Source organism: Podarcis erhardii, assembly GCF_964252035.2.
Source record: "Podarcis erhardii genome assembly, chromosome: 3".
NCBI lineage: Eukaryota > Metazoa > Chordata > Lepidosauria > Squamata > Lacertidae > Podarcis > Podarcis erhardii.
In genome coordinates, this window is record NC_138507.1 from 58,573,270 (window position 1) to 58,590,334 (window position 17,065).

The 17,065-nt window shown below is 41.3% G+C and overlaps 1 protein-coding gene across 14 annotated transcripts in view; it reads right to left on the minus strand.

The window, feature by feature from the left end:
• The window catches only part of PTPRK (protein tyrosine phosphatase receptor type K), a 341,149-nt gene that overhangs the window by 214,870 nt on the left and 109,214 nt on the right, over positions 1-17,065 (minus strand). For all 14 annotated transcript variants that reach the window (XM_081856114.1, XM_081856122.1, XM_081856118.1 and 11 more), the window contains exon 3: positions 242-513. In XM_081856114.1, the coding sequence (XP_081712240.1) occupies positions 242-513 (272 nt within the window). The remainder of the gene's footprint in view (positions 1-241; positions 514-17,065) is intronic.

Genomic DNA, 17,065 nt, shown 5'->3' on the forward strand with positions numbered 1-17,065 from the left:
CACAACATGTCTGGGTATTGAGGAGCAAGGGAGCATCTTCTCAAAGCCAGCTCTCAGGTTGGGTGTGTGTTATGCCTCCAAAGTGCACTTTTCCCATTTCTCCTTTTCCTCCTCAATAGAGAAATGCAACATGTTTCAAGATACTGCCTTGCAGTTTTTCCACTTTGATGAAAGCCACAGTATAACCCCCTTTAGGAATTAGCAATCCTTCAAGCAGAAAGCAATTGTATTAAAGGTTTACCTGGTATTCATTGGGCCAAAAGGTGCTGACGGCCAGTTCTGCCCGTAGCCAGTCTTTGCCTGTGGAGCCGGTCACATTCCAAATGGGATTTGCCAGGGGGCCCTTGTTTACCCTAACCAATATGTTCAGAGTTCCAGGGCTCACCCCTTTCTTGCTGTACAAAAGGTAGCTGAAATCAACACAGTGTGTGTCATTCTCTTTCATAGTAGGAAGCTGAAGTCGAGCCTTCTCTCCATGGCTGTGGTGTGAAGAATCCACTATCATGTACGACCCTGAGAAGAGGAGGAAGAAAAGAGGTAATGAAGTCCAGACATTCAGGAAAAGGAAGTGGTTCCTGCCTTCACAATGTTTGTGCACTTTTTGGTCATGCGCCATGATCTCTTGGCACAATTTACTACAAGTGGTTTCTATACAGGCACCCCTAATGTTCACAAGGCCTTGCATTTGGGGTAATTAGGAGGAGGTGTCAAGGAAAAAGGAGGTCATGGGCTTTGGTGGATAAAGAATTTAGCATTCTTCCTCCACAGATACTGATCAGATGCCATCAGCATCTGATAGCTAGAGTTCTCAAATTTACACCAGTGCATTTATATGGAAGTTTATATTAGTGATTTTATAATGGGAGAAAGGGGCTCATGAAAAATCTCTTATACCATTCAGATAAGACTTCCCAAGATCCATAGGAGCAAAAGACTAGTTCAGTGACAGTGCAGAAGTTCCTAGATTCAATCCTCAGGGCTTCCTGGTAGGGCTGGAAGGGGCTCTTGTCTAAAGCCCTGTCTAAACCCCAACCAGCATGGCCAATGGCCAGATGTTCAACTATGCTGACATCGGCAGGCCTGTGAGTAAGTAACAGTTAGCCATCTTTGTCTTACTGGAGGAACTGGCCCTTCTTCATAAGCATGATGCCAAAAGAAATACAGCAAAGCTCAGTGTTTGGCTGTTTTGGCTTTTAAGAAAATGGTTTATAATAGATTACTGACACTTACACCTTTGAAACCATTTATCTACATTTATATGCAATGAGGCTATTCTGCATGCCAACTAGCTTTCTAGAGATCTTTATTAACTACTCTTGAAAATGCACTTGAGGTAATGCAGGATAGATTGCTGAAAGGTTATTGCTCAATGAAAATAAAAAATAGGTCAGTATGTGACAGAAAAATCAACATTTATTTTGTTTGTGTACAAACCTTTTAATTGCCTTTCTAAGCAATTCAGCATTGCTAAAGTTAGTGTCTAATAACACAGACAGTAATGCTTTGCAGATTCAAAAACACCTCTAAAAAGTTATTACTGACATGCAATTATATTTTACTTGTGCATCTATTGAAACAAAACAAAAAAAAATATTTTGTAAAGAAAAAGCAGCTAAAGTTCAAGAGTCCAGTTTACATTTACATTTGATTAACTAGACAGTAACCACTGAAGTGATGTGTGTTGTTTTTTTAAAAAAATGGGAAGACTACACTGGCTGCTAGCCAACTTATTTTTTTTTCCAGTTTGCTTCTTAAATCTGGGAATAAACTGACACAAGTATATTTACATTTATAATTATTGGCAGTTACGATCAGAGATGGATCAGAGAACTTTATTAGGAGTGTCTGGCATAATTTCTACAAGGTACATAGCACACGGACTATAATATTTTATGGACTCAGTAGTTGCATGGACATTGCTGTCCTCAAATGTTTATATTGATGAGCAGAAAGAGGTCAGCAGAGTGAGTCACATATGTTCAATGGGTCACACATTTCGGCCCAATCCCCACATACCTGCTCATTGGGAAATGCCTGAACTCAGAGAACCCGCAATTATTTTTCATAAGTATCCTTCACCTAGGGTACTGAATCTATTAGATGGGAGATTCATTATGCAGATTTAGAAGGGAGGTTCATTATGCAGATTTTGAAGAGCTCGCATGTTCAGGTGTACTTAAACTGCAGGTGCACCTGAATTCAAATGCCCCAGCATTTCACTGATGTATAGCTCAAAGGTCTTAGTACATGGGGTCAACATTTTTTTTAATTGTATTGCATGCAGTTATTCTATTGGATTCTATAGCCCTGAAATCTTTATATTAAGGGTGCTATATAATAACTTTTTTAAACAATTTCACATTTATTCAATGAATCTATCAATCTGCTATGACTATTTTTTGGATCAGTTGACAGCCCAGGGAAGGGCCAGTGTTCCATGGTATGTTCCATGAGTTGCATGCAAAAATTCAATCCCTGACTCAAACAACTCAGTTGGCTAGAACATGGTGCTGATAATGCCAAGGTTGCAGGTTTTGTCCCTGGACAGCTACATATTCCTGCATTGCAGGATTGGACTAGATAATCCTCAGGGTCCCTTCCATCTCTATGAATCTATTATTTCTAGGTAGGGATGGGAAAGACTTCATTCTGAGACCATGGAGAGCTGAGACCAGTCAGTATGGACCAAGATTGACCTTTGGTCTGGCTCAGTATAAGGCAACTTTTTAGGTTCTTTCCCCCAAATTTCCCAGTCATGTGCTACAGCTATGATCTTTCATAGGAAAAGCAGATCTGGCCACTGTCACACACGCTCTGATTGGGTTAACTTAATGTATGTGAGGCTACCTGTGGAAATTTCAGCTTGTGGGAAATGTGGCAACCAGATCAACATCCAATATAGTTATATTTTTGATGGGGTGAAAATGCTATAGGACTAAAGTGGTACCTCGGGTTACAAACACTTCAGGTTACAGACTCCACTAACCCAGAAGTAGTACCTCAGGTTAAGAATTTTACCTCAGGATGAGAACAGAAATCACGCAGCGGCAGGCCCTATTAGCTAAAGTGGTACCTCAGGTTAAGAACAGTTTCAGGTTAAGAACAGAGGTCCGGAACGAATTAAGTTTGTAACCAGAGGTACCACTGTAATAGCAGTATTCTGCTGCCATGTGCAAAGGCTTCCAGTAAGTTCCTGGTTGCTGTTTTTTTAACTACAAAACCCTGAATAGTTTGGAACTGCCTCCTCCCGTATGATCCTGTTCATCTGCTGTGTTGAATATTGGAAGTTCTGCTATGCGTTTCACCATTTCAGAAGCAGAGTTGGCTAGAACCTCGGCAATTACAGCACCCAGTTTATGGAGCTCCATTCCTAGAGAGGTGAAATTGGCACCATCTCTTTTAAGCTTCAGGTAAACAAAGACTTCTTTATGCTACCAAGCTCTCAAGGGAAAAATTGGCTGATAAGAAAAATGAAACAGGTAAGCTGCTCTTTCAGAATCTTCTGCCCCATCCCTACCCTGAATGTATTTCCATCTCATCCAGACTATAAAACTGGAAGTGAGCCCAAAAAGAGATTCAGGAATGTATTTGCATTGGACCACACCTTTGCCCAGATAGCATCTACCTTGGCCCTAAGGCAAGCAACAAGACCAAAGCAGGCAAGCAGCCCAGAATGAACAGAAGAACACGCTCTAATTAGTCCAAAAGGAATTCTTAAAGGTGGGCCAGGGCTCCTATTTGTGACTCTTGTAGCATAAGTTTCATTATTCTTCCTGCCAATATAAAGAAATTGGTATATTAAAAAGGATTTCCACTAAAAACAATGCAACGGTAAAATTGAATATCTTTTAAAAAGTTATAAAAATGGTTATACAGTCATACCTCGGGTTAAAGTTGCTTCAGGTTGAGCACTTTTGGGTTGCACTCCACAGCAACCCAGAAGTAACGGAACATGTTACTTCTGGGTTTCGCTGCTCGCGCATGCACAGACAGTCAAAATCACGTGACACACATGCGCGGAAGTGGCGAATTGCGACCCGCAGATGCAGGTTGCGTTCGCATCAGGATGCGAATGGAGCTCCAGAACAGATCCCATTCGTATCCAGAGGTACCACTGTAGCATCAAAGATTGTGCTTTGTTCACTTCTCTCTATTCTGGCTTCCTTAAAAAAACCCCAAAAAACAAAAACAAAAACACCTCACCCGTTTACAAAACCAAAATTAGTAGGAAAAAACAATCCTACCACCTGCATGTTAATATTATTATGCCCTTCAAAAATAAAATCACCGCACCAAAAGGACTGCCCTTTTAAGTTTTGTTTGATAGCACTGTGTTAGCCCCAAACAACTACAGTCGTACCTCGGAGTCGAACGCCTTAGTTGTCAAACAAATCAGCTCCCGAACACCGCAAACCCGGAAGTGAGTGTTCCAGTTTGCAAACATTTTTCAGAAGCCAAACGTCCGATGCAACTTTCATGGCTTCCAACTGGCTGCAGGAGCTGCAGCCAATTGGAAGCCGCGCCTTGGTTTTTGAACCATTTTGGGAGTCAAATGAGAACCAAGGTACGACTGTATTTTGAACGCTTTTCTTAGCTATTAATCACAGCTGCCAGGGCAAGAAATGGCCACTATATAGTTGATAAGAAAGAGAAGTGACAGTCACATTTGTGCATCACAACCATGGCTTACTGTGAACAATCAATAGGCTAGTTAGTGCATGTTGCTGAATCACTCCCATTTCACTGCTTCCTATGTTGAGCTGGGAGCAACAAACCACCAAACTTAGCTAAGCATGACTTGTGATGCAGCACTTGTGGTTTGTCTGTTTCCAAGCAAACCCTGATGCTAAGCCCAGGTTGGTTCACAACTCAGGCCTCGAAAGCTGACATCAGCAGCAGATGTTGACATAAACATGGAGAATACCCCTGCAGGTTAATTCTCTGATTTCTCAAACGTCATTGTACAAAAATAAAAGCTCTATTGATTATTCTGGCCACTTTTCCCTCTGGCCAGTGGCACAGTGTGGAAGGGGGTCATAGGGGTGGTGGCCCCAGGTGCAAAATTGTTAGGGGTGCAAAAATTTTAACACCCAGTGTTGCCGCAATACAGCTGTACTGACATAAGTGGTCCCTTAGGCTGAGGAAGGTCCCCATCCCTGCTGTAGGTGGTGCTATAGATTGCAGGAGCCACTTCAAAGGAAGCAAAACCATAGCAATTAGTTCAGCAAAATCCTTCCACTCTCTTAGAAAGCCGGAAGGGCTGGTGTCACACATTGCATGGTTGATCACCTCCTTCCAAGTGGCCTTGCTATCTGCTTTGCCAAGAGAAGAGAAGAGAAGAGAAGAGAAGAGAAGAGAAGAGAAGAGAGAAAAATGAAGTGGATACATTTATTGGGAAGCTTTTTATGGTTTTATGTTTTTATATGATAGAAGAGTGGCTGGGGCAATCCTTTCAGATGGGCGGGGTACAAAATAATAATAATAATAAGCTGGCCCAGTGATGACTGTAGAACCCCACTTCTGCAATCCCAGGGTTGGGTGAGGCAGGGAAGAGGGTGCCGGGGGGGGGGGGTGTAACGCAACCTTAACAACCCAAATAAGTTTGAGAATAGCAGCTTTATTATGTTCAGCCACAGCCCTAAAGATGGCAGTTAGCAAGCTGATATAATGAAAGGGAGAAAAAAGATTGCATCAACAACTCTCAACAAAGGTCTAACCAGGCTATATTGTTCAGCAATCTCACACATGCCCATTATTTTGTGAAATATAAATTAATAAATAGAACCAGAGGTGCAGAGGCCCAATGGAACAGTTACACTGTAGAGTTTGGGTTATTATACAGCTTTGCCTGGCAGGGGGAAAAATAAGTACCTTGAGATGCTAAAAAGAATGAAACTTTCTCACAGCTAATAAAACACATTTATTTCTCTCCGTATACTTGGTAGCTATTACACCCTTCAATTGTGAATTCATAAAGAAACCTGAGTGAAATAAAAGTAATGCAGTTACATGGAAAATGTATGCTTTATTTTGGAAGCATCGAAAAGCATTCCCCATCGGTGCCATGTTGAACACTGAGTTTGGAACAATGAGCAGATACTTATTTACAATGTGTTGAATCCTGGTTCCTGCATCTAGTGTGTCACTAGCTATCAACTGGCAAGCGAAAACAAAATTCCAACCTCCTAGTCTTGGCAGATGCAAAGGGGACAGAGATTGCCATTGCAGTTGCAAAACTGCTATGTCCTCTCGTTGGAGGTGCAAAATCAGACAGTGATGCAGGACCAAACCAAGATGCCTCTTATCCTCTGCAGCTGTGAAGAGGGGAGCAGGGATAGTTGCTGTGCTGCTGACATGCCCAGACAGGGTTCCTCCTTGACCTCACACGAAGGCACAGTGCAAGGCCAGAGACAAGGGGAGAACAATTGTCTTAGCAACCACAAGTTTTGCCTTGGCTATCAAGGCCAGCCAACCCATAGCTGTGGACCCTGGGTGACAACAATGATTTTGTTGAACCTTGAGTGCATTCAGACTTGGGGATTATGGCATCAGGGTTTCTGATTACAGTTGGTACCTCTGGTTAAGTACTTAATACGTTCTGGAGGTCTGTTCTTAACCTGAAACTGTTCTTAACCTGAAGCACCACTTTAGCTAATGGGGCCTCCTGCTGCCGCTGCACCGCTGCTGCGCAATTTCTGTTCTCAACCTGAAGCAAAGATCTTTCTGGGTTAGCAGAGTCTGTAACCTGAAGCGTATGTAACCTGAAGCGTATGTAACCGAGGTACCACTGTAAAATGCCAGGACTACTTTCTTTGTTTCTATCATTCATTTTACACTGCAGAACCTGTTGTGTTATACAACTGTGGCTTTTTGATCAATATACCACCTTGTCACACTATATTTAAATGGCAGGAAAGAACCATGTTTGCCACCTTGAGTTGTTTAAAGGAAATGTGGGATATAAATAAAACAGAGTAAAGCCAAAATCACACATAATTAAAACACATTGGGTTCAATGGTGGGTGGGATTGCCAAAGTCACTTTTCCTGGAATCTGCCCCCTTTGTAATTTTTATTTTTGCCACATGCATAAAGCTGAATGTGCACAAGTTAACTACAGTGGTACCTCAGTTTAAGAACAGCCCTGTTTACAAACGATTCAGTTTACGAACTCCGCAAAACCGGAAGTAGTGTCCCAGTTTGCAAACTTTACCTTGGTCTAAGAATGGAAGTTGAATGGTGGAAGGGCACCGGTGGTGGGAGGCCTCATTAGGGAAAGCACGCCTCAGTTTAAGAATGGCTTCAGTTTAAGAACGGACTTACGGAATGGTTTAAGTTCATAAACTGAGGTAACACTGTACACTTAAGTTGTGGGCTTACTGTGATAATAAAATCGCAAGGAAGAAATCAACAAGACATGCATGCATGAACAAGTTAATGAATGAACTAGCAGGACTAACCATCCATTCATAAACTTCTGGGAAATGGCTAGTGTAAACAGAATTTGAAGCCAAAATCACACTTGATGAGAAGATGGCAAACACTTCCAGTTTTGTATGACTATACTAAAATGAGATCATACCAACAATTGGTCTAGCCCCCTAACCTGACTGACATAACCTGCACCATAAACTAATGAAGCACTAATGAAGCTTGCAAATTGGCATGTGAAGCTTCCATTTTGACATGATTATACTGCAGGTCAGACCACCAATCAGCCTAGCTCTACCACCTGTCTCTGGCATGACCTGTGCCATAAACTGTAGGGCACTAATGAAGTACTTAAACTACTCACCAAGGCATAGGTACTTTCCAACTCAGACCTCATAGTCTAGACAATAATACAGGGTCCTGGCTATGATTATATGCATATGGTCAGCAGGGGAAAAGAACCCTTTAATTACTGGCTGCCCTGTTTGCTCTCGATTCATGACCCACTTTATTTATTACGTTTTCAGTGATCGAGTAGTTAGTGACTAATTACTTGATGTATGCTCTTGACAAGCTCCACTAATTAAAGAGAACACCACAGGTGTCTTGCCGAAGCTAACGATCTTACCATAAGCCAGTCTGCAATCAAGTGAGCTAAAGAGTTATGGTCCAATTCTCAAAGAAACCCAAAGCCCTCAAATCAAATCACTCTGCATGGTCATGGCCTTTCCTGCATGCCAACAACCCGAAAGAAGTTGCTTTTGAAACCTCAGGACTGACTATCCTTCATTTCACATCAAAGGCTCTCTCCTAAAAAGGGTCTTAATATCTTTTTTCATTTGTAGGCAATGCCCACAGGCTTGTTCATGGTGACAAAAGCAGCAGCAAAATTGTGGTTTCTTGAGTTCCCTTCAATACAATTAGGCAGATGTGTTGCTCTGTGTTATTTTAATATCTGCAAGTTAAGCTAGGTAATAAAGGAATATTACAATGCTGCTTATTAAGTACCCAGCTATTATTTAGCATCACTAAATAAGGCCCATTTAAAGACAAGAAAAGGGGGAAGGGAACCATTTTGTGAAACTTCCATGTTTTTAGTTGCATTCAAGATTTTACCCAGGGTACTACTTACAGATCATTTGCAGGATCAAAATGCCACTGTGATACCCAAGGGTGAAAGAACTGAAGCTTTCAGGAAATAGGATTTGTTTTCCACCATAATTATATCATTAACTGGATGGTAATGAATTTTATCCTGCGAACCTAGCAGTTCAAAAGCACGTCAAAGGGCAAGTAGATAAATAGGTACTGCTCCGGCGGGAAGGTAAATGGCGTTTCCGTGCGCTGCTCTGGTTCACCAGAAGCGGCTTAGTCATGCTGGCCACATAACCCGGAAGCTGTACGCCGGCTCCCTCGGCCTATAGAGCGAGATGAGTGCGGCAACCCCAGAGTCGGTCACGACTGGACTTAATGGTCAGGGGTCCCTTTACCTTTACCTAATGAATTTTATTTCATATGATATGACACTTATTTATTGGCACTGGTAAAAAAAGTGTGGTAAATTTTTGCTTTCCAAGTTCAGAACACAATGCAGTGAATAAATCAAACTTTTTTTTGAATTTATGAGTTAAATATAGTTTGTGTATATTAGACTGTACTCCCAGGTGCAAGCCAAAATTATATATAATTATATGACCTTGGGGTCATAATGGCTAACTGAATAAAGGTTCTGAGCTAGCATGCAGCACTCATGCAAAAGGTGAATTCCATGTTAAAAGCTGCATAGACCTCCCTTTGATCAATTAGTATAACAATCTTTTTAAATAAGAAAAATAGGGATCATTAGGAAAGGGACTGAAAATAAGCTGGCAATATAATAATGCCATTATAAATTTGGTGCAACTGCACTTGGGGTGCTGTGTAGAGATCTGATCACCTCAACTCAAAAAGGGTATTGTAGAGCTAGAAAAGGTCTAGAAAAGGACAGCCAAAATGATAAAGGATTGAAGTAACTCCCCTAATGAGGAAAGGTTTACTGTGCACCATTTGGAGACTTTTCAGTTAACAAAAAACGGTGAGTAATGGGGCACCTGACAGAAGTGTAAAATTATGCATGGTATGAAGAAAGCAGATAGAAGGACGCTATCTCTCTTTGGTCTGATTCAGCAGTGCTGCTCTTATTTTGCATTTTAATGGTAGCCTATGCAACAGCTCATTACAACAGTGTGTCTCAGTTTTCATCAAAAGCAGCAGTGATAGCAGCCCAAACTAATTTGCTGTGCCTGGACTGACCAGAATTGAGGTCCGGAGCCTAGTGAAAACTGTATTAATGTGGAAGATTCCTGAGCAAATGCAAAAATAATTCATTTTATATTTTGATGGGAGAATTAGCTGAGTGACGTTTAGAACAATTACAAGCTTTTGTCTTTCATGAGATTCTTTTGTCATAGATGTTTAGTCATGGATGTCCATACCAAAAGGAATCTTGCATAACAGTGTTTGGAAATACTGGTTGCTGGACAGCTCTTTTAAGCAATAGAAATGTCTCCAAACCAAAATGTAGCTTTGGTTACAATTATTGCCCAAGGGAGAAAACATGTATCTCTGTTTCAAGCCTTATCAAGCTGGGGTGACAAAGGGAATCATACCTGTGTCTGAATAAGGCATGTCTCCATCTCTGCTTACAATCAGTAGTGCAAAATGCTTGTTAAGAAGGAGGGGGGGGGGACCCAGAGAAATGATATTGGAGGCTGTGAAATGACCCACGATTATGATAAAAAAGCACCTGCATTCTTTAGCTTCGACTAGAAATGGAATAGTGTTGTTCAAAAGCTGGATATTTCATGAGAATGAGCTGGCTGAGCAAAATGGGAATTTAGCAAGATAAGCTACAGTAGGCATCCAAATTCATTTGATATTCACCTCCTTAAAATGATCAAGTAAAAAAATGTGAGACTCATTCATCTAGGCAGAGATTTTCATGTTCATTTGGCTTTCCGTGCCCCCTTCAAATTCCAAGCAAGATTGGTTAAAGACTGATTTGAAAAGCTAACTGTTATCAAGGGGGAAATGCTTTAAGAAGCCATGACTTACAAGGAGAATCTTGAACAGGGTCTGAACCCCCCCACCCCCTTCCCTCCCTTGCATGCCACACACTGTTTGGCGTTAAGCTTTTATTTGCTGACAGGCTACTGTGTTTTAAATAAAAAACTCAGAAGTTTTTTAAAAAGTGCAAGCACTGCATATTAAAATAGTGGTTTAAACAGAATACAGAATGTGCTGTAACCAAGACCGCTGAGCTTTTTCAGCACTGCACTGTCGTGTCCTGTCTCACAAATCATGCCTCCCTCTTAAATGAATAATTCCAGAGGCACTACAAAGGTTTTTAAGGCATATTTTGAGGGCACTGGAGATTCTGACTCTAGAGGGGCCAGGCTTTAAGCTTGTTTTTCTAGGTCATGACAGTGGGGCAGGGTGTCTAGATTTATGATCACTCTTTGAACTGTTGAGAGGTAAGACTTAGGACTAGGCAGGATGTAGTATAATTATGCATTATTCAGTTTGTGTGTTGGTTTTTTTAAAAAAACACACAAAAAATCTAGTTATATTATTGGGGAGAAAAGGTTGAGGAGGGCCAGATCTTTCCTTTAAAACTCCTGAACAAATTCATATATTTCTTGTATATCCATATGCTTTATTTTAATACATTATCCTATAATCCTTTCCTATATCCTATATATCCTTTAATACATTATCGTATAAGAACCTGCAATAGAGAGGGAAACGCTTTTCATTTAAAAGTCTTCTGATGGCCAGCAGTGAACCAACCTTTTGGGAAGCAGGCTACAAAGAAAGTGTATTGTCTGAGGGCATTCTTTGCCTACTCACGTAACATTATGGGCTATATTTGACATAGATACGGAACCTACCATTCACTGATTTAAAAACTGATTGTCATGCGCTTGTTTTGTTTGGTATTAATATTGCTCTGTAGGTTTTACTTTTATGTACCTGAAACTGTACACGGGTACTGCTGTGGACTAAACCACTGGGCCTAGGACTTGCCGATAAGAAGGTCGGCGGTTTGAATCCCCATGACGGGGTGAGCTCCTGTTGCTCTGTCCCAGCTCCTGCCAACCTAGCAGTTCAAAAGCACGCCAAAGTGCAAGTAGATAAATAGGTACTGCTCCGGCAGGAAGGTAAACGGTGTTTCTGTGCGCTGCTCTGGTTTCGCCAGAAGTGGCCTAGTCATGCTGGCAACATGATCCGGAAAAACTGTCTGCAGACAAACGCCAGCTCCCTCGGCCAGTAAAGCGAGATGAGCACCACAAGCCCAGAGTCGTTTGCGACTGGACTTAACTGTCAGGGGTCCTTTAACTTTACCTTTTTACCTTAAACTTAATGGCAATAATAAAAGTTATTCAAAAAGAAAGAAAAGAATACAGCACTCTTAACACACACTACGTTGGATGTGCAGATACAACTGTGCCCAGGGAATACGTCCCTTCTAGAGGGTAGCAGAACCTGCAGTTTCTGTTACAGAGAGTTTGTCAGTAACAAGGAAAGCACACTGTAAAGAAAGGAACCTTTTCTCCCTCCTTTGGTAAAGGATGCTGAGGGGGAAGAAACTAGAGCAGACTTTTTCATGGTAGGGAATGCTGGAAAGAAGAGGTGAGGAACTTGTAGCATTCCAGATGTCACTGGCCATGTTGGACGGGGCTAATGGGAGTTGCAAACCAACATCAACTGGAAGGTCCCAAGTTACCCACCTCTATAAGAAAAGAAAACGGAGAGCATATTTTGAAAGGTACTGATGAGGTTCTGACCTGCATGGGAGCTTTGCTTTTTACCCTGCAACCACTTCCCATATTCTACATGCACAGAAACAGACTATCCAGAAAATGGCCCTTCTCTCATGATCAGGCACAAATTCCTCTACTAAATAACAGAAAATAAATTATTGTTCTGAATTCAATGACTTACTCTTCTGATTCTTTCTTCAGTACAAGCATTTCTCCTTGTCAAGCAGAACAATCCTCCCTCCCCATCCCTGTGTGCTGTTCTGGGAGTTATCCTCACCCTTCAGAGAGGATTTGGAGAAGGTGCAGGATCGCACAGGGAGAGGAGAGCAGGGGGAAAGTGAGGTAGAAGAATTTGTATTTGGGGGAAAATATTTGAAGGTGGAGTATGTTTAGAAAGGAGACTATGTGTGGGGGAGGAGTTTCAGAACCATTGCTTTAATCGTAAGACTTGTCAAATAATAGACTAGGTTCATTATCCGAGGCAAATCTAAGATCAGAAAAATCAAAAGAAAGCCATTTAATAAGTTGTTTAACATGCAACACTAAACCATGGTTTTAAGGCTACATGCATGAGCCATAACAAGCCTGCATAAAGCCTTGGGCTCACACACTTCCTCCTCCCCCTATACAGATGGAAGAAATATTTCTGAAACATTTATTTAAATGTTTAAAGAATCCTGACTTGTGAACCAGAGATTGAGATAGAATTTAAACCACAATGTCCCTAACAGAAGAGCCTTCCTCAAACTGTTAGCCTCCAGATGTTTTGGACTACAACTCTCATCAACCCCAGCCATTGAACCGGGCAATGGAACACAAAAAAACCATTAATCTCCAAATGGTAAGTTAGTTCGTATTAGACGGGATAGATACACTGCTCTTAGCAGCTCTTTGCTGTTGCCTCGCAGCAATACATTGGTATGAGGGTTGTAAATAAAGTGTTAAATAAAACAAGAATCTCCTGAAGCTGCTTATTGTGAGCTGTTGCTACATGCCTCTCAGCTTCCCTATTTGTTCCAACTTTTCACCAGATGAAAACATTACTTTTTGTCAAATTTGACAATGATCCCTTCAAAGGAAGCCCAGTTGCTTTTAGTGCATCTTTGGTGGTGTGAAGCGCCAAGTGGACTGCTAGTTACTTGGTGGGCATTGCCTCTCAAAAAGGTTTTTAAGGCAAAAACATTGGAATCCTCCCTCTAGGATTAGGAGGAAAGAGTATATGCTGTAATGAAAGGTCCTATAGATGAATTATTTGCTCTTGCTCTCTCTCTCTATTTGGCATCACAGTAATTGATTTGGACAAGTAACGTTTGGATAAAACCGGGAGATTGTGTCCTTACTTAAAATACAGCTTTACAAAGTGAAATCAATGACTGGCTCTAAGACTTTAAAACCGTGTGGAATTTTGTAAGATCTTTCTTGCCCACAAGTTCAGTTAGAAATAATTGGTTATAGTATCACTATTAAATGAACAGTACTCTTTCTCCCAGTAGGGGCTGCCATAGTAATGATAGAGCACTGTACTTAACAGCAGGAGGCCAAGTCTCATGAGGTAGACTGGGCTTGAGAACATTATAGTCCCATTATCCGCCATTAAAAAGAAATCAGGCAGCAAGTGTCAAAACAGAGTTAAGATAAATTCCATTCCAGAGCATCAGCCATGTACGCGGAATGCAGAGAGTCACTTAGGAGCAACAGGTGCTTTAACGAAGCAGATCCGCGATATGACACACATCCTAATCCAGATGTAAAAAAGCAGCTATTAGACTTCAGAAAGCAGGCTTCCAAGAAGAGGTGGTGAAGAGTAATCTCAACCATGAGCACAAAAGATTCTGTGTTCTGCTGAGGGGGGCAGGGGAGCAGGGCATCTTAAAGCTATGAGGATAAAATAAAAGATGACTCTCATAGCAAATGGTGGCGTTCATGCTCATAAATACAGCATTGTTTCTGACATGTACTCTTAAATATACCTTGCTATCAATTTTGCCCCCATCCTCTCCCTCCTAAGTTGGAAATGACATTCCTTTATATTTTGATTGTGGTTAGTTATCTATGTTTTATGTTTACATCGCAAACTGCTTTCCTTTATGTTGATCTATTAACAGTGGAGTTCTAGTGCCTACTCTGCATAAGTCTGATGGATTCCCAGGTAAATGGGTATAGAACTGTAGCCTTAATTTTCCCTTTGCCCCGGAGCTCAGGAAAAAAAACTAACAAAACACATGGACTATGAAATCGATGTGGGAATAAGCAACTTCCTCTATCTGTATGGGATTCACCAGAGGCTTGTCATGGTGTTTCAGTTGGAAACAGAGAGTACCAAACTTTACTGAAAAGCTGTAGGCAAGGTAGGGGGCAGGGAAACAAGTGATTATGCTTGAGAGGTAGGAAGCTAACAGCATACCAGATGTCCCACTGAGACCCACCTGGTTGTACACTACACAATGCCAGAAAGACATGGAAGGCAAAGGACATGCATTTTAATTGTCTACCAGAGTCCCTGGCAAAGTGCATCTTGGTGTCTGTTGCATGTTAGGAAGATCTGGTGAAAAATTCTAAGCTTCCTACATCATCCATTCTTTTGAGCAATGAACTCAAGAGAGAAAATCCATTGTCCTCATGTTAAAGAATGCACTGCCTCAGTGCCAGTACAAGGGTGCAAATCATGAAGCAGCATGTTTAGGGAAAGAGTTCTGATTTCACAATGAATAACACCCAATGCTCAAGTCTCTGCACCTCTTATTTTAACATGTGAATATAGAAAAGGAGAAAACATGGGGACCAGAAAAATATTGGGATAAGGAAGTGGTTAGGGGGTAAAATTTCAGCCAAATTTTATTTTTCAGACACACCCTGGCAAATTTTTGCCATGTTTGCTGCTAATCCTTTTATAACAGGCCGTGGGAGCCTCAGGCAGTAAATGTCTTGGCGGGTCAGCCCTGTAAATGAACTAGGCTTGCTGCATACACATACACAAACACACACATTCCCTCCAAAGGGCTGTTTGTATCTTGGTTCCAACTTTCCAACTCCTGAAATGAGAGAAATGATAATGGAGAAGGGGTAATTAGGTACACTTAAGATATTTTCCTCTGTGGAAAATGATTGGTGGGGCACACATTTTTGGTAGAATTGCTGAAACAGTTGGTCATCATGGAAAGAATTTAAACTCAGGGATCCAATCCATATTCTGTGGTTCTCAGGACCTCTGGGTAGAGAGACTCTTGAACCTGGTTCTTTCAGGGAGTTAGGTAGATATATCACATCCTTCGTCACATATGCAGCCTGCATGTCTCCTGGTGCCAAGAAGACCCAACAGAGCCTTGCCTTGTCTTACTTCACCTGTGAGATTAGTCATTGTTTGTCTTTCCTCCTGTATAAAAGTTCAACTTGCCATGAGCCCAACTGTGCAACATAATGCTCTGTGTCAAACCCATAGCTCACTTCCAGAGCCCCATTAGTTTCCTGCCCAGCTCCAAGCAACAAATGAGCCTTGAACCATGTGTTTTTAAAAATGTATTTAATATATATATATAGACATGAAAAACAATTTACACTACTTAGAGCTAAGCAGGTTTCTTTTTTATTTTAATGTATACACACACACACACACACACACACACTCTATTGTTATATGTAATCAAAGTGAATTCAATGAATCCATACCTCACGTATCAGAAAGGAGTAACAGTAATTATATAATCAACTCAACATCCAAAAGCCTGGCCACACCTAAAATTTACCTCATATTTCTAGATCAGTGCATCAAACAACACCAAGCACAATAAAGTATGTTAATTTATTTATCCTTCAGCATGAGGATTTCTACTTGGGTGGTGGTACTTTTCCCTTCCACCCCCTGCCCACAAATCTGTTCAAGGGGACCCCACAAGTTTCTGAAGCAGATTTTTTTTTGGGGGGGGGGTGAGGTTCACACAGGATGGGGAGAGGGGGTGAAGTTCTGTTGAGCACATGGAATTATTAGGCTGACAGAGCACGTTAGTTGGATACCACCCATTGTTCCTTTGGACTGCAGTGAACACACTAAAGAAATGTAAGTATCGGCATTCTTCCATTTTACTATCAGCTTCAGAGTTTCTCTGATGTATCAGTTTTCTATGAGTAAAGATGCTAACACAATTATCACTGAAGTTAATCATTCCTAGGTCCCTCAGTCATCCATTGAGGAGTACATTCCATTAGCTGAGCCTTCTGGTACAATTCTACTTTTGCTGTTTTTAAAACCTTTACAGTCCAGTTCTCCATGGCTTGCCAAGAAAGTTGCCCAAATGAAACTCCCTCCCCCCTTTCTTAGGGCAAATGAAGAGGGAATCCCAAAGAACAGCTGCAAAATAATTTGAGCCAGTAAAGACAAGTCGCAGTTAACACACACATGTTGAACTCGTATTGCACAAGAAGAATTTGACAGCCCAGAACAAAATGACAGCCCCAAGGGAAGAGTGGGATTGAGGCATGATCTAGCTGCTGTTATGGGGTGACTAATATATTGTCATGTCATTAAGGAATTATTCTAAAAAGTCAGTTCACAAGGAGGCAAGCTATAGCTAGCAATTATTTCCCCCTTTTTACAATAGGACCCCTTAAACTTAAGTCATTCAAATACAAGTTTAATACATTTCACAACAAATAGGGATTTAAATGCTCTTAACTACTTGGGTGTTCCAAATGGGATAGCCAGGTGCCTTTCTAACAGTACAGAAATGCCACCAACACCCCTTGCCCCAATACTTCCTTATTTAAGATTTCTTTCACAGCCTTTACCCAGGGAAGGTCCCCAGGGAAGATTTCAGCAAGGCATTTGACAAGGTGCCC